The 17623-nt window shown below is 37.5% G+C and overlaps 2 protein-coding genes across 2 annotated transcripts; one reads left to right on the top strand and one right to left on the bottom strand.

The window, feature by feature from the left end:
- The first annotated feature begins 3951 nt into the window (after positions 1-3951).
- Positions 3952-9088, top strand: LOC116298565 (kelch-like protein 41a). The gene is made up of 5 exons (XM_031707076.2): positions 3952-4390; positions 5500-5795; positions 6385-6806; positions 7282-7434; positions 8064-9088. The coding sequence occupies exons 1-5, from the start codon at positions 3989-3991 to the stop codon at positions 8525-8527; spliced, it is 1737 nt and encodes a 578-aa protein (XP_031562936.2). The 5' UTR covers positions 3952-3988; the 3' UTR covers positions 8528-9088.
- A 15-nt stretch (positions 9089-9103) lies between these two features.
- Positions 9104-12838, bottom strand: LOC148909634 (uncharacterized). The gene is made up of 2 exons (XM_089034617.1): positions 12223-12838; positions 9104-12087 (listed from the first exon to the last, which is right to left on the bottom strand). Exons 1-2 carry the CDS (start codon positions 12825-12827, stop codon positions 9363-9365), a joined length of 3330 nt encoding a protein of 1109 aa, XP_088890743.1. The 5' UTR covers positions 12828-12838; the 3' UTR covers positions 9104-9362.
- Between the last annotated feature and the right edge of the window lie 4785 nt (positions 12839-17623).

Genomic DNA, 17623 nt, shown 5'->3' with positions numbered 1-17623 from the left:
TTTGATTTTTTGTTTATAATACACTGAACAACTGCAATAACAATAACAAAACTGAGCAACTTAATTGGGACTCTACAGAGTACAATTTGGGATTTAATTTGTACTCCTCTTGATCAATCAGAATCGAGTAATTTTGTTTATATATTCGAATATTTAGTTAATTATGATTAAAATAAGAATCGAAATTTTTCAATTTTCAATTTATTAAAAGCAGTTTTTAATACTTATTTCTAAGAGTGAAGACTTTTAATAATAAATATACCCCGTTTTATTCTAAAATCAGTTCCTATTTATTGGTTATTAGATTTATTGTTTGAGTTTCATCCGTACTAGTATATCTTTATTGTTAAATAAAGTAATGATATTTAAGGGAATGACACCTTTCTTTCTTCCTTTCTTTCTTTCTTCCTTTCTTTCTTTCTTTCTTCCTTCCTTTCTTTCTTTCTTTCTTTCTTTCTTTCTTTCTTTCTTTCTTTCTTTCTTTCTTTCTTTCTTTCTTTCGTTCTTTCTTTCTTTCTTTCGTTCGTTCGTTCGTTCGTTCTTTCTTCCTTTCTTTCTTTCTTTCTTTCTTTCTTTCTTTCTTTCTTTCTTTCTTTCTTTCTTTCTTTCTTTCTTCTTTCTTTCTATTTCTTTTACTGATAAACAAATGATATTCATAAAAACAACACCGATCAGATTGGAAAATATTACGCCCAAAGTAATAGAGTCGATAACTTTACTAAGGAACTTTTCTAAGTCTACCTATCAAACTGTGAACTTAGGTAACATTTCATCGATCTTAGCGATTATTCGTTTGAGACAAATATAGTTAACATCATTAGGATCTTAGAAGATAACTATACAATAGTAGGGGGTTAAAAGGCCTACAGAAAACACATAAATATATAGAAGCCCTGGGGTTATTTGATTCAAAAGGTTGACTATGATATATGGTATTTGGATGCAGATTGCTGGAAAATATTTATGGGTGGTTTGTCAGATTTTGTTCTTGATATTCTTTGTCCTTTAATATCTCTTTTTCTTTTAATTCATTTCATTCACTTTCCTTTTTCTCTCTTTTTTTCTCTCCTTTCTTCGTTCATGCTTTCTTTCCTTTCTTCTTTCTTTCAATTCTTTTTCCTTTTTTCTTCCTGTCTTATTGCTGTCTTTATGTCTTTCCAATACTATCCAGCTCTTTCTTTTTTAGGTTTCATCTTTTGTTTGTTCTTTTTGCTCTCAGCCGTCTCTCTCTGTCTCTCTGTCTCTCTGTCTCTCTGTCTCTCTGTCTCTCTGTCTCTCTGTCTCTCTGTCTCTCTGTCTCTCTGTCTCTCTGTCTCTCTGTCTCTCTGTCTCTGTCTCTCTGTCTCTCTCTCGGTCTCTCTCTCTCTTTTCTATTGGGTGCTTGATATTCTAACTTCTTTAGTTTAATTTTCTTACCTTCGTTCATCCCTTCTTAATTATTTCTGCTTTCTTTTCAATTTGTCACCTTTTTAAATAACATTCACAAACACAGACATCGATACAGCTGGAGGCTTTTTAAATTCGTTGCTAATGGAATCCCACATTGTATAGACGAGCCGTTAATTATGGCTTCTATCGTGCTGTCTCGTTCAATACTGCCTGAGCGCTTTTTAGAAATTGAAATCCGGTCGAAGAATCTCCTCTAAAACAAGAGATAAGAACACATCAAATGTTTATGAACAAGCCCTTCATGTCACATGCTGGGAAACATTGTTGATAGCTTGCCTCCTACCAACGCGAACTAGCATAGATTCACAAACTCGGTTTCAAATGTGGGTCAGAATTGCTTATTCATTGTCTTCTAAGCTTCCAGAGTTTTCTCTTGGTTCTCCGGTTTTCCTGCCATTATACGAAGCCTCTAATCATTGATATCTATTTCATCCTATTTTTTTCTATCTTTCCTATCCTATCCTATTCCATCCCATACCAAACTCTCCTATTCCTATTCCATGCTGTTCTATTCTATTCTATTCCATTCTATTCCATTCTATTCCCTTCTATTCCATTCTATTCCATCCTATTTTTCCTATCCTATCCCATCCCATACCAAACTATCCTATTCCTATTCCATGCTGTTCTATTCCATTCTATTCCATTCTATTCCATTCTATTCCATTCTATTCTTTTTTGTTCTATATAATTCTCTTCTTTTCTATCCTATCCTATCTTATCCTATGGTATTCATTTTAATGGTCCTTTTGTCCTTTTGTCACATCTTTTTCCTACGACTCTTACCAAGATTAAAATCTCATATCACCCATGAACATAATTAATAATAACGGAAAGACACGTGATAATCATGATAATTATTATACCACTGCGTGATAAAAAATAAAAAATACATTTAGAAATACCTAGATATATTTATCTTTATGTGCAAACAGATACGAACCTGGCCAATAGAAACTGAACGTTAATCTGATAAGTGTGGGTTGTTTCAGGACTAGATAACGCAAATTTGAATTTAAGATATCATTAATATAATCATGCATTCGTTAGTTTACTAAGTTATCCTTTTAACTTTGTATGGTATTAGGAAAACCGAATGAAAAATGCGCTAAACATTTAGACAGGGGTTCTGCAACGGATTGATTGTATGACGGTACATCGAGGGATCATGATCACCATGGTACATTCTGGATCACGATAACCATAACCATGGTACATCGAAGATCATGTTGACCATGGTACATCAAGGATCATGATCACCAAGGTGCATCCAGGATCATGATAACCATAATAATGGTACATCGAGGATCATGATGACCATGGTACATCGAGGATCATGATGACCATGGTACCTCGAGGATCATGATGACCATGGTACCTCGAGGATCATAATGACCATGGTACATCGAGGATCATGATGACCATGGTACATCGAGGATCATGTTGACCATGGTACATCCAGGATCATGTTGACCATGGTACATCCAGGATCATGTTGACCATGGTACATCCAGGATCATGATAACCATAACCATTGTACATCGAGGATCATGTTGACTATGGTACATCCAGGATCATGTTGACCATGGTACATCCAGGATCATGTTGACTATGGTACATCCAGGATCATGTTGACCATGGTACATCCAGGATCATGTTGACCATGGTACATCCAGGATCGTGATAACCATGGTACATCCAGGATCATGTTGACCATGGTACATCCAGGATCATGTTGACCATGGTACATCCAGGATCATGTTGACCATGGTACATCCAGAATCGTGATAACCATAACCATGGTACGTAGAGAATCATGATCTACATTAGAATATTTGGAGAACTCCTTAGCATGTAAAACTGTGATATACGAATTCACTCTAATAACCAATATATTCGGCTAAACAGTAAAAATAGCAATGTAACTGGATCTCATTTCTTGTCATTTCTTTTACATTCGAGCTTAAAGTTTATGCCCAAATCGACATTTTCAAAAATGTGTAGAAGCCATACTACTATAAAATATCTTGAAAGCTTGCGTTCTCCGCTATGCCATTCATATCGACTTTTATGTTGTCCATGCTATAATTTGTGCACACAATTAAGCCTCAATAATGATTGACGTTTTTGGGGTTGCGTGTGAAGACTAAAGTGTTTCACATCGTTTCACAGTGCGTCTCAGTTTAATTAGTTTGAAAAGACAAATTTGTAAGAAAATTCATCAGGGATCCTGGGAAACCGATCGCGCAGGCGAAAGCATCATCCAGGGCCAAATGATCTGAACAATAAGACACATTCAATCATAACATAAACAATACTTAACGACTCTCGGTTTAATTGCAAACGCGACTTCGGGGATTTTCGTCGCTTTTATATCCATTCAAACGTGGTATAATGAATATCATCATTATCTGTAGTTGAAATTATTATTGTCTCCCGAGTTCAAATGGGTCTTATATGCAAGTGATCTACGTGCTCGGACGTCTTGGGTTGTTTGAGAGTTCGAAGCGATCAGTTTTGACTCGTTTTTAACGCAAGTATGAGTGGGCAAAGAAAAGCTACCATACTATCAATCAGCTTCTTGAAGAGAAAACCTAATTCTTCTTCCGGGTATTGTCAGACCTGTTCATCTTCAGCAATTATGTGCGCCGAAATTTTTAACCAATTCAACGCACTAAGACTTAAAGGAGAACTATGCGATATGGTTGTTTCGATCAAATCTAATTCGTTCAGCATGAAAGTTCATCGGTTGATCTTGGCAACGAAGTCGCCATTTCTTAAGCGGTATTTCACCGAAAACAAGAGCAAGACTGAGTTTGAGTTTGAGGAAGGTTTTTCTGCTGACGTAGTGAAAAGTGTTTTAGAATACATGTACGAAAGCGAACTTCTCGTGTCTTCGGAAAATGTCGAAGATCTCATGAAAATTGCTGTTTTTCTTGAGGTAGGTTGGAGTGCGTGACTGATTCATTTTGTCTCGGTACTAACATGTCTGTTGAGTCACCGAGAAAAAAAAGGAAGAAAAAGAAGAAAGAAAGAAAAGAAAAGGAGAAGAGAAGCGCGAAGAACTTTGCCATATTATCTATCCCTTTCATATCATGAAATATTTACAATCAAAAACGGGAAAAAAATTTAAAATTTACTAAAGATGTTAAAGAAAAGTTTAAGAAAGTGTTAATGACGTCCAAACAAATAGTTTAGTTTACATTTTTGAACAAAAATATTATTAAATTTTGATCTCGTTAATGATTTATAGAAATATAGTTACTAAGAAATTCATTAACGTTTGGTAGATGTTTTGTGATAACTACTGCAATATTCGAGCATCATGATTTGAATATTATTTACTTTTGAGAAAATACAAGGAGTGCAGAATTAGAGGTCAACCAAGAAATAAATTCAGTCCTAGCCGCATTAGACTATATAAGCAATAATGATTATTATTCTTTTATTAGCACAGGGGGTATGAAAAATCTAGGAGGTAAGACTAGTTAAAAATTAATGGAGGTAGCTTCTGTTTGAATCAGAAAATTCTCCGAATCGAGATATTCGTAAAATTAAAAACGGCTTAACTTCCAACTCAGTCTTAGTTTGCCAACATGCCCTGACTCAGCCCAGAGGTCGTTTCAGGGTTCGATCTGTAAGTTACCCCGTGCCCTGACTTAGATCAGCTTAGAGGTTGTGAATGGTTCGATTTGTGTGTTAGCCATGCCCTGACTCGGCCCAGAGGTTGTTTCAGGGTTCGATCTGTAAGTTACTCCCTGCCGCGACTTTGATCAGCCCAGAGGTTGTTTCAGGGTTTCATCTGTTAGTTAGTCGTGCCCAAACTTAATAGTTCAGCCCAGAGGTTGTTCGAAGGTACGATCTCTGTAAGTTATACCCGTGCCTTGATTTAAATCAGCCCAGAGGTCGTTTCACGGTTCAATCCGCTGTGAGTAAGCCTTGCCCTGATTCAGATTTCAGGGTTGGAAATATTGGAATATTTATCTTGAATTTCGAAAAGTATTATGGCTAATTACAAAGCTCCTACTGATCTTCTCTATTCTTTTCTAGTTATCAGAAGTTGTTGACCAATGTTGCCATTTCATTACCAACAACGTTAACTTGCGCATCAATAACTACAACCGCTACATGTCATTGGCCGAGGAACTAAATCTGCCGTGGCTTCTCAACAAAGTCTTTCTATTCTTGGAATGGAATTTTGTACAGTTGGTAGAGAGTGAATTATTTCCAACACTAAAGGCCTCGCTACTGTACCGTCTTCTCTGCAGTAAGGGACTCCGAGTCGGTCGTGAAGAGACGCTTTACAATGCAGTCATGAAGTGGTACGGCCATGATGCCAAAAGCAGGTCTGAAAACAGATACTATTTGACTTGAACTTGTTAGTCTTTCTATGTTTACAGTGCTTATAAGCTGTCCCTCAAAACTCCTTACTATGGCTTCTTCCTCGATACGTAATCCAATGAAGGGCTGGATTGAAGTCCACTGCGTCCGGCCCCACCATACCAGAGTTAGTTACCAGGGTCAATATTCTTCATCACGCCGGTTCGCGCATCTAATAATTGGGTTACTTACATACTCTTATCATTAATTCACCTCCCGTGGTATTTAATGGCCAGTTTGAATAGTTAACAGTTTTCACGGATGTATGGTATGTACTCCAGTAACGTAACGAAATTTAGCAATTGGAGCCGGAATTGGAGATGGCAGTACGTACTGCCGAAACATGTCTTGTTTCAAAATAGTAGTCTTGTTTCTTAAAATATTTTGTAATGATTTTGAAAATCTTTCAAATCTTCCATTGTATTTTCGTGGCTTCTGCTCGTGTGCTAGAAGTCTTTACATTGGCTTAGCGCATTAGTAGAAATGACCTTGTGTGTATTATAATTGCTCATAAATATATACTTTATTCCATAAGTATTTTTTATCTCTTCACAGAAAAAAGTCACTCGAAAGTCTTTTTGAAAAGATTCACTTCATCCGAATGAATCCAACCTTCCTTGATGAGCGAATAATCCCAGAACTTGTCAAGGACCTTGGCATATGTGAAGACAAAGTATCGTCAGCTCAGACACTTCATCAAACATCGCCGTCTCACAAGGACGTATGGTTACAGGGGCGCTCCCGAAACACTAGTGACGCCATCTACGTATTTTCCTCCAGCGAGGATTTCGTAGAGAGGTTCGATCACGTGATATCCACGTGTGTCCCCTGTCCTGAAATGAAGCGTGGTGCGAGTGTCAGCGGCAATAGAGACTTGCACTTTGCTGTTAGAGTAAATGGGAGTTTATTCTTGGTGTCATCTCGGAAGGTGTTGCGGCTTAATACTGAATTAATGCGCTGGAACTTCGTTGGTAATGGTAAGTACTTTAAACCTCGAATGATAGATATATGTATAGATGAACGCGTACGGGCTTGAAGATGCGCTGATTTCAAATCAATTTTCGTTGGAAAGGAGAAGCCATTTCAGTGCTGCCCCATGCTATACTTCGGCTCATGATAATGATGGCGATAATGATGGTGATGATGATGGTGGTGGTTATAATAAGTTTGATGATGGTGAGGGTGGTGATGATGCATGATTATGATGGTGGTGGTGGTGTTGATGATGATGATGATACATGATGAAAATGATGAAACATGATAATAACGGTGATGGTGGAGATGATGATTCTGCTGATGGGGGGGAGGGGGTGGTGATGATGCATGATGATGATGGTGGTGGTGGTGGTGGTGATGTTGATGATAAACTTTAGATGCCTGTGCTCTTAAGGCTTTTCTCACTCGAGCTAGCTTTTTCCCGTCTTACACAGTATTCTATTTTAAAATACACAGGAGTTCCCGTGACAGATGCTGGTATTTGTGGGGGCGAAGTTGCATTTTACGTTGTAGGAGGCAAAGAAGATAATAATGCTGTGAAACGATTTCTGATTGGAGAACAAAAATGGCATGGATTACCACCCTTGAATGTCAGACGCAGGGGTCCTGGTAAGTACCTAACGCAAGGGCCAAGGCCATTTGAAATAATAGTCCAAAATAGTTAGACGTAGTGTTCATAACCATTGCTATTAGCATATATAATAGGACTCCATGCTGTCCAATTAAGAAATAATTGGACGAGGAAAATTCATGTTAATGTTCCGACCATTTTAACAATTTTTGTCGCTTTGCTTTAGTGAATAACCCCGATAGATTTCTGGTTGGCAGTTTAAATGCCAATCGACTAAAACGAATTACGTCATCGTACGTCCACCTAATGGCGAAGTTTGCGCTTACGTCACCTATTGTTATTAATGTGCCAACCAGAGATCTATTGGCTACTGAAACAGAGATCTTTTGTTTTTACGGTTGGAAAATTTGAATGAGAAAAGATTCCTGACTTCAATGTTGGTAAACAGTGAATATCGCTATAAGGACCAGTTTTCATTTGTTTGGGCGATGGTTCCCCCAAAAGAGATCTGTTTATATTCAATGAATAAATTACCTCTATGATGAGTGACTTCAGTAGAAGCCAATAAAATGTTCTTTGCAAAGCTTGACGTAAAACGACGTTGAAGTTAGAATAAATATTTATCTATATTTATTTTATATTAATCTATTATATTATCTACCTCTAGGTGTGGTTTGTCTCTCTAACGTTCTTTATGTGATAGGAGGCTATAGTACTGATCAAGCAGTACCGATTGCATCAGTAGAAAGCCTTAATCTAGCTTCAGGAGAATGGTCTTCCTTGCCTCCAATGCTTGTCCCACGATTTCGGTTGTCTTGCGTGACATTTGATGGGAAGATCTTCGCCATGGGAGGACGTGACAACGTGCGCAACCTCCTAACCGTAGAAACCTTTGATGTAAAAACCAAAAAGTGGCACAAACCAGATAAGCACATGGTACGCGCAAGAGATGAGTTTTGCGCAACAGTTCACGAGGGGTTTATATTGTGTTTCGGGGGTCGAGGGGAGACGAGTATTGAATGCTTTGACCCTAATTCAGAGGGAGACTGGGAGGAGATTGGTGTGATGGGGGAGGGGAGGTTGAAGAATGGTTTGTCTTGTGTGAATTTTACTCCGATTTTCGATGATTAGAAAAGAAAAATGTGATTGACAGCTATTTAGTTTGCAAACACATTGACTTGCTCCAAGTCTCGCTCAAAGGTCGCTCTTCTTTTTTTTTCGCGCCATTATCCTCGGAAAGCAAACTTGTAACCAGGAGTGTACGTATGATTTGAATCTGAAAATAACGAGCGAGACTTGGAGCAAGTTTCGCAAACACCTAAAACTGAAAACGTGTCACTCTGATATATTGCGTAGCTTCACGTGACGTCATTTCCGGTCTCTGCGGAATGTCCTTCAGCTGAATCGCGAGTTCATTAGCATTCTTTCTCTCTGACAGCACATGGTCAGTGTTTGACCACCATTTGGAGCACAAAATAAGAATTATCAGATTAATTAGCCTCGCTTACATGTGAAAACGCTTTTGCGTTTCCACGTGAACACGAGGATAGTCATTCGATTTATAGTGCCCAATAATTTTCCAGGAAGATTTTTCCCCAGGGGGGTAGGGTAATAATTAAATTTTAGGTATTGCACAAATCAATAACTTTTATAACTTTTTTATTGGTTTCTACTTTAACTCTATCACTAAAGTGTACCATATAATAATAATAATAATAATAATAGTTTATTTATCCACATAACGCCTAGGAGCATTTCACATACTCGTTTAAAATGCGCACGTGCACTAATCTATTAAGAAATAACCTAAATTAAAGTGATATAAAATATAATATATATATGTATATATGCAATAAATATAAAATATGAAATGATAAATATCTATTTACAATGGGAAGTTAATAAAGGAAATAAGAAAAAATATATATATATATATATATCCAATATATGATAAATAAAAATTTATCTAACGATATATAAAAGGTATGAAGTCTAATTTACGTATGATATTCTTAAAGCTATTTACGTTAACAGCATTTCTCGCATTAGATGGTAAATTGTTCCAAAGATGACTAGCTATGGATACAAAAGAATTAAGATGCCATTTACTGTTAAATGAATATTGCTCAAGTTTAGTACCAGAGCCTCTTAAATTATACTTAACTGTACGAAATTTGAAAAAGTCATTAATATATCTAGGGCCATTCCCTTTGATGCATTTAAAAAGTAAGACTAAAACTTGGAAATATCTCCTATGTTCTACGGTACGCATATTAATTGATTTAAGAATGCTGTCATAAGAATTAGATTTAGATAGGCCTAATAAAGTTCTAAGAATATAATAATTGGCTTCTTCTAATTTATTTGAGAGTGACTTAGATATTCCCACCAGCACAGGGCTACAATACTCAAGATGAGGCAAAATAAAAGCCCTATATAATTGAATCATAACATGCGCTGGAACTAAACGTCTTATTCTACGTAAAGCGTTTGTCTTAGCATAAGCCTTATTAAGCTGGACATTTAAATGTTCCTCAAAAGTTAATTTTGAGTCAATGGTAACGCCAAGTATCTTTAAAGAGTCCTTGATTTTCACAGGATTATCACCCAATAGAAGATTGTACTTGTAAGTGTTCGTTCCGATGACGAGAGCTTGAGTCTTTACAGTGTTGATTGACAGATGGTTACTAGTAACCCACTCCTTGATGGAGTTAAGTTCCTTGTTGATAGTATAGTTTAGTACCATAGGAGAGTAGTCAGCATAGTATTCAGTAGTGTCATCAGCATACATACGTAGAGATACTGTAGAGATGAAGTCATTCAAGTCATTCACAAAGATGTTGAACAGAAGCGGTCCAAGTAAGGATCCTTGAGGTACTCCAGCTGTTATTGGTTGCCACTCAGAAAATACGTTGTCAACCCGAACTCTTTGGCGGCGACCAAGGAGATAGGCTTTCATAAGAAGAATTGCATCTGTGTTAAAGCCGTAGGCTTTAAGCTTTGCAATAAGCAAATTATGGTTGATGGAATCAAAGGCTTTGCTGAGATCTACTGCTATGGTAACAATTCCTTTCCTATCATCTAAACTTGCACGCCAATCATCAATTATTTTAATTAGAGCTGTACAACAGGAATGTCCCTTTAAAAATCCAGACAAGTTGTTAGAAAAATGAGGAGAAATAGCAGTATATATTTGATCATATAAAACTTTCTCGTAGATTTTGGAAATGGTCGATAAAATGGAAATTGGACGATAGTTAGTTTTATCAGTTTCGTCCGATCTTTTATGAATCGGTGTCACATTACTAGATTTCCATTCCAGAGGACATGACTGACTGCAAATGAAACAATTGATGAGACGTGTAATTTCGCAAGATAAAATTGTTGACGAGAACTTGAGGACTTTAGGAGATATCTTGTCAATACCAACTGACTTTTTGGGGTTAAGTTTATCCAAAATATCCTTTATATACGGTTCATCTACCATGTGAAAATCAAAGTTGAGATCACAGTTCTTCATTCCAATACGACGTATGCTTGGGTGATCAGAAAAATCGTTCGAGGTAGAATCATATGAACCAGCAGCATTAATGAAATAATCATTCAAGGTTTCAGCTACAAGTTTAGAATCAGATAATAAGGCGTTATTTTCAATCAGTTGAATTTTGTTTGAACCAGAAGATTTACTGTTGGGCATCAAGGGTCTCATCTTCTTCCAAAACTCACCAGGATTCTTTATATTATTTGAGGCTTTATAACAAAAGGCCTTTGTTTCTTTACGTTTGAGAGATCTAACTTTATTCCGTTGTTTACGATACAACTCCCAGGAGTTGACTGTTGGATTTTTCTTGTGTTGTTTAAAAAGACGATTGCGACGAGATATCTCACGCGATATTTCAGGCGTTATCCATGGTAATTGGTCAGATCTTATTTGCTTCTTCTTTAAGGGAGCGTGTAAATCCAGTATGTCTTTATAAAGTTTTGACCAATGATCCCAGATTTCATCAGCATCGTCGTAACTAAACGCAGTATGCCATGGAACGTTTTGCAGAGCAGAAATAAAATCCTCTTCTTTAAAGTTCTTGAAGCTGCGATATTCAATAGTGCGAGGTTTAGGTCTCGGTAATTTGCATTTTCTGATAATATAAATAAGGTCATGGTCACTGATTCCGAGAGGTAAGGTGCCACTAGTTGCATAGCGCTCAGCATGACTAGACAAAATGACGTCAATCAATGTTTTGGATTTTTCAGTAACTCGAGTCGGTTCGGATATTTGGTTAACAAAGCAAAACTTTCTGCAGAACTCAACCAGTGTTTTATTAGGTTTTCTTCCATCCAGCTCGTTTTCATACATGTCCATATTTAAGTCTCCCACTATAAGAATCTCATTTCGTAATCTAAAAATCTCCTCAGCAGTCGTAGATAAAGATTGGATAAAGTCAGATATTTTGCATTTACCTGGAGATCTGTAACAGGCAAGCACAATAAATCGAGAGTTGGTAGAGTCCTTTAAATCCAAGCACATGCACTCCAAATCATCAGGTTCGATTTTATGTCTTCTGTAAGCGACCAAATCGTCACGTACGTATGCCAATAAACCACCACCACCTTTTTTACGGTCTCGTCGCAATAAGCGATAACCAGGATGTTTGAGTTTGGAATCTGATACGGTCTTGTCGATTTTAGTCTCACTAATAAAGAATACATCAAATAATTTACGGTTGAGAATGACTTTGACTTCGTCCAGTTTATTCAACAGTCCATTGATATTAATATGAGCCAGTTTCAAGTTGTATTTATAATAATTGTTGACATTAGATTCATACCATTCGATAGAATCTTCTCCGGCTTCCTGGCCATTAAAGGACTTGTTGTTCTTGTCTTCACTCTGATTATCATTAAAACTATCGTTAAAAGGATTATCAATGAAGGGTAAAACATCAGAGATACATGTTGGACAGGTCCAATTGCCTTCAGAGCTATTTTTCAGCCTCAGAAAATCCTTAGGAGTAAATGCTTGACACTTGATATGGTGTGAACGGTTGCAAATATCACAACTCAGAACTCGGTGGTTTTTAGCGATGGTTCGACCACAAGTCTGACATTCATCAGGACCAGGATTTAAACATATATCTCCACTGATAAATAGACGAATTAGATGGAATCCAGAGACAGAATTTGAATGGTACTTAATTCGAGAAGAGAAGTAACCTTTCCCACGTGCTATACGAATTATTAGGCGTTTGTGGTTCCACGAACAAGAATGGAAATTTCTTACTTCAATCTTCACGGAATCTCCACCAAAAGACAAATTATTGCTAGATAAGACTTCGTTGAATCCATTAGTTCCATATTCATATGAAAAGATAAGCCATAGAGCAATAAAATTGAGCAAAAATACAGAGCGACAGTAAAGACGTCTGCACGCCATGTGAAATAAAGCGCTCGATATACCATCTGGTCCGTGGTGCTTAGATAAGTTGACGCACGGCCCTTCATCTTCAATAATGACTCTTTAAAATAATAAAACCCGTAAATTTTCATAAATAAATATCCAAACTATAGGTATTCTTGGGGTACATGTTGCGTCATAGCCGCCATGTTGGTTGACGATAACAAAGAATTCCTCATTAAACTTCTCTTTTTAGACCAAACAACATGGCGGCTGTTTCATTGCTATTCTCAAGGGATTTGAGTCTTGCGGTTGCATCCCAAGAATGTGATATATATACTCGAAATTAGATTGCAGAAATATGGAAAACCATGGAATGGCAGCCATGTTTCACGATCAAAATACTAATATTTCAACTTTAGACATCCAGGACTTTGGATAAAACTTTCCGAGCGACTGCTCAAGTCATCGCATACAGTGTCAAAATCATAAATATTTCCAATAAATTAAATATTGTGGTGTGATAAAATTGAGGAATATAAAACGCTCGCACATGTCTCTGTACTCTGATGTAAACGCGCTGGGAACTGTAGAGGAAGAGAAACAAGCTTATGAATACAAGGCTTAGTCAAGTGTTTCTCTTGCTCTTCGTGTGCTCTACAGCTCCCAGAGTGTTTACATCACGGTACAAAGACATAAGTAGGCGTTTCATATTGTTTTTCTTTAAATATTTTTGAACGATTTTGTGCGGAAGTGTTTCTGTTCTCTGATATAAACATGGTAGCCAGCCAGTACGGTAGTTATATTTCAAATATCTTATAAGTAATGATGATTCTGGCAGTTTGCTAATGCTTCGACTCGATCTAGTTTGTAGTTTCTTTTCTCTCTAATCTGTATTCTTCAAGCCATAATTGCACTTCTTCGATATTAAAATAACTAGGACCCAGACCTCCTTGGTAGACCACGGTATTGTTCTTGATTATGTAAAGTCTCTCAGGGAAAGCCCCGTACGCTATGTTGGCCGAGTTGAGCATGGTGTCCACCAGCATAACTACTGATGAGGGAACATGGGACTGTAGGATCTGAGCGCCGGCGCAACGCTCTTCCAAGCTTTTGTGTTGCAATATTTGATAGTTCTCCTGCATTTAGGAAAGAAACAAAGGTGAAAAGAGAATTCCAGCATGCAGGGAAATGTAAACATTCTATCGTTTTAATTATAAATAATGGAAAATAAATTTTGCTCTTCGTCGCCAAGAAGTTGCTTTTTCTTCCCTAAAGAATTCATGGTCTCAGCCACCATGTTGGAAAGCAAGAAGCCACGTGATTGAAAAAGTCACGTGATCGATTGCCACTATAGTGGTTTGCAAAAGGAATTTAAAGAATGCTAAAGATAGCTTCCGCATAATATGTAATACAAATATAAAAATACATGAATTAAATAATCGTTAGAAAAACGCCCTAGCTATAGTGGCGCAAAATGATTATTAGGGATTTGGATGGGATTTTGAGGGACTTCGATAGCATGATTAGATCGTCATGCACAGGCTACAAACGAAGCCTCTGATATTGTAGTTATGTACCGGAAGTAACACACGATAAAGTATATTGCGACTCTATTATAACATCGGTAATTACTCGGGCTTCATGTGGATGACCGAGGTAGAAAGCTGTCTTCCATAGTACTTGTATCCGATTTTAACGCAGAAAGTCCGAATGATCGCAGTCAATTGACTAGTTAAATTTTGTTTTAGCTTCTGTGAATCAATCTGTGTCCGCATTAAAAGGGTTGATCGCGCACCTGATCCCATTTGCCTAGTTATTATTAAGAATTAGTTCGATTTCTTCTCATATGTGACCCTTGATATAAGGCCCCGTCCACAGTATGCCGGATAAATGTGAAGGCGAATTTTTGTTTATTCAGTTAGGCCTACCGTCCACACTAGTCCGGGCAAATCCGGAACAATTCTTCACCGAAACGAATTTTTTCCAATACGGTCTCCAGAGTGGAACAATTTGAAAACGCCGGCTCGCCGTAGTGTGGACGGAGAACATTTCGTATCCGAAATTTTTCGAATACGAGGACGTCATGATTGTCATGGGAACATGGCGGGAAGGCTAAAAATTCACCGCTTCGATGCACATGCTCAGATGTGCAATGAAGCGTTTTTGCTGCCTCTGATCGGACTAGTGTGGACGCGAAACATTTTATCCGTTGTCATGTGTGGACGGAAAACTTTTTTTCGGTTTCGGTGTGAAAGTTGCGGATTCAAATTTATCCGACATAGTGTGGACGGGGCCTAAGTTCCGTGCGACTAATGTATTCTGGTATTTGAACTCCAGATTCCAACAATGCATTCCAATGCTATATAGGGATGGTATAATTGTCCAGGAAGGACAATTGATTAATACCACTCAGATGATGATATAATTAACTACTAACGCTTGCGAGTTGAGGCTGTGCAAAGGCCTGCGATCAAGTGCTATCGGAATGTGTACCAAGTTAATGAAAATCGGATGCGATATTGATATTGCACATACAAGAGTAAAATCTGTCGATGCATAATGCGGCAATTGTTGAGAACGGAAGTCATGCATGCGCAACGTCGAAATAACATGCGCGACTCTCTGTGCGCACTTAAGTCCGGCGACCTCAATTAAGACTGTGTGAGCTACTACTTGGTAGGTCGCTGATTTGACCTGGATTTTTGTTTCCGAACTGAGCCATTTAGGACAGTTCGTGCAGATAATCAATTCACATAATTAGTTAACACACCAAAATATGTACTAGGACAATCAAGTATTGTCTTTGACTTTATATTTACTAATCCCAGAACAATATAGCTAACATCCTTTGTTGTGTTTTTGTTAGAAAAAGCTCAATACTTTCTAGATCTGAAATCTTGTCAGTAATTTGCGGAAAAGCGAAGCGTTGTGTCAAGATTTCCAGTAAAAATGTGTGCGCTTCTGACTTTGACTCGGCTACTTCTTTGAGTTAGGAGTAATAGCAAAAAGAAGCTATTAATACATTCTCGTTTATATTATTGAGATGTTCTAAATAGTTATTCCATTAAAAATCATATTTATGCCTTTTAATTTCTTGGATTTTTTTAAATTTAAGTTCTAAGGTACGAGGTTGTTTTATGCAATTTAGATTTTATGGATTTTTCTAGCTTGATACAAAAGCCAATGATTGTACAACTTTAAATGAAAAATACCTTATGTTTTGCGCAAAGGTAATGCGAATATTCTGGGGCAATTGAGAAAGCCCGAAGACTTGAAATGGTCGCGCACTTAATACACAAGTGTCACGCAACTTTCAGTGTCAAAGTAGATAGTGCAAAACTGCTTTTTACATGCGTGACTAGACTCAGCTGACCTCGAATGCATATATGTGTTTTAAATATGTTTTTGCGCCCACAGGGCAGGATTAGTTGTACAGCTTGTTCAATGAAAATCTTGTACTCTAGTTACTAGAAAAGGCTTCATGAAAAAAGTCTCGCTTTTTATTAGGCACCAGCCCAGGGCGCACCCTAGTTTTTACCATGTGATACATAGAAATATGAATAATATACAAACCTCAAACTTCCACCCATCGACCGGATGCGCCTCCTCAATGTAGACAATGACAAAGTTGGCCTCTTCTGCAAATCCTTTGACCAACAGGTGCAACGTTTGTAGGGAGGCCATGAATGAGGGTCATGTGCAGGATCCAAAAAGAACAACCATTGGTCGCGAGAGGACGTTCAGATCTAGTAGCTTCAAGAGCTGACGGTTGTTGTTTGTTATGTTCACCAGTGTTGGGTTGGGGGCTAATTGTCCCAATATGGCCGCTTTGGTTCCATCTCGTTTCAAAGTCTGTAGCGTGCTTTTGTACATCTCCCATCCGAATAATGTATGCCAGTAGTTGCGTTTTTTCATGTTCGCCTTTTTTGTGTTGGTCAAATAGGTAAACAATCCCTCTCCTAGGGACCCGACTACGGGAGTTAGGTGCAGTGTTTTCAAGATCAAAAACAATAAACCAAGCAACGCTGCTTCGATATAAAATACAAAACTCGAGAATTGCCTTTTCAAAAAGCTTGTCATTTTGACTTGATCACTCTAAAAGGTTAAGCGAAGTACTTTGATTGAGCGCAGCCCATGGCTTGTACTATTTGTCTTCAAACAGGACGAGCTCTCATTGGTGTAAAGGTGTCGAACGGCATTCAAAGCTTAGAAATGTTCTGCTATTCACTTGGGAAATGGTATTCTACTGAGTGTGAGGTAAACAAAGTCAAAGATGTTTTCAAAAACGCCTCTGTTGGTGCTAAACGATTTTTATCAAAACAATAATGACTCTCTCTATATATATGTGCAAATCTTTCAAGAAATGTGGAACTTCCAGAATTAAGGCGGCATATTTTTCTGTTATGGACGCTTGGCTACTTGACCCACCCTACAAATTTGAGAGCATTTTCTTATTGAGACGCGGGTTTAAGCGGAACACACTCGTTTGTACGTATTATTACCCAACAAACTCAAAGTAATTCAATGATATAGAGCCAGTGTTATCTCCCAAATAGTATCGCAAATCTTGGACGAAGAATCGTTCTATTTTTTATTTATTCTCTTGATAACACACGGAGCTACTACGAACACTAAAGAAGGCGTTATACAAGACAGTCAAGAAAACGACGACAATTATAATAGTTGTGATATGCAATAACAAAGCTCAACCGTGTTTTACGTTATAAATACATGTTACAACACATGTTTTACCTATTGTAGACAATCTTTCTATTTCATCACTAGAAGATCGAGTGCATCAGCTATATATTCGCGAAAAAAACTTTGGGAGA

The sequence above is a fragment of the Actinia tenebrosa genome, unplaced genomic scaffold (genome assembly GCF_029948245.1).
Source record: "Actinia tenebrosa isolate PJP-AT-01 unplaced genomic scaffold, QUT_ActTen_1.0 PGA_scaffold2__45_contigs__length_23673736, whole genome shotgun sequence".
Taxonomy (NCBI): Eukaryota; Metazoa; Cnidaria; class Anthozoa; order Actiniaria; family Actiniidae; genus Actinia; species Actinia tenebrosa.
Note: the sequence above shows the minus strand (reverse complement) of the source record. Positions and strands in the feature narration are given on the sequence as shown.

What these genes read in the sequence shown, in the direction of transcription:
- LOC116298565 (XM_031707076.2), top strand. Translation starts at nt 3,989, where the DNA reads ATGAGTGGGCAAAGAAAAGCTACCATACTATCAATCAGCTTCTTGAAG. An exon ending in GGCCATGATGCCAAAAGCAG is followed by an intron (nt 5,796 to 6,384) that starts GTCTGAAAACAG and finishes ATCTCTTCACAG; the next exon opens with AAAAAAGTCACTCGAAAGTC. An exon ending in CTGGAACTTCGTTGGTAATG is followed by an intron (nt 6,807 to 7,281) that starts GTAAGTACTTTA and finishes TAAAATACACAG; the next exon opens with GAGTTCCCGTGACAGATGCT.
- LOC148909634 (XM_089034617.1), bottom strand. Translation starts at nt 12,827, where the DNA reads ATGGCGTGCAGACGTCTTTACTGTCGCTCTGTATTTTTGCTCAATTTT. An exon ending in GGAGAAGATTCTATCGAATG is followed by an intron (nt 12,088 to 12,222) that starts GTATGAATCTAA and finishes ATTCTTTATTAG; the next exon opens with TGAGACTAAAATCGACAAGA.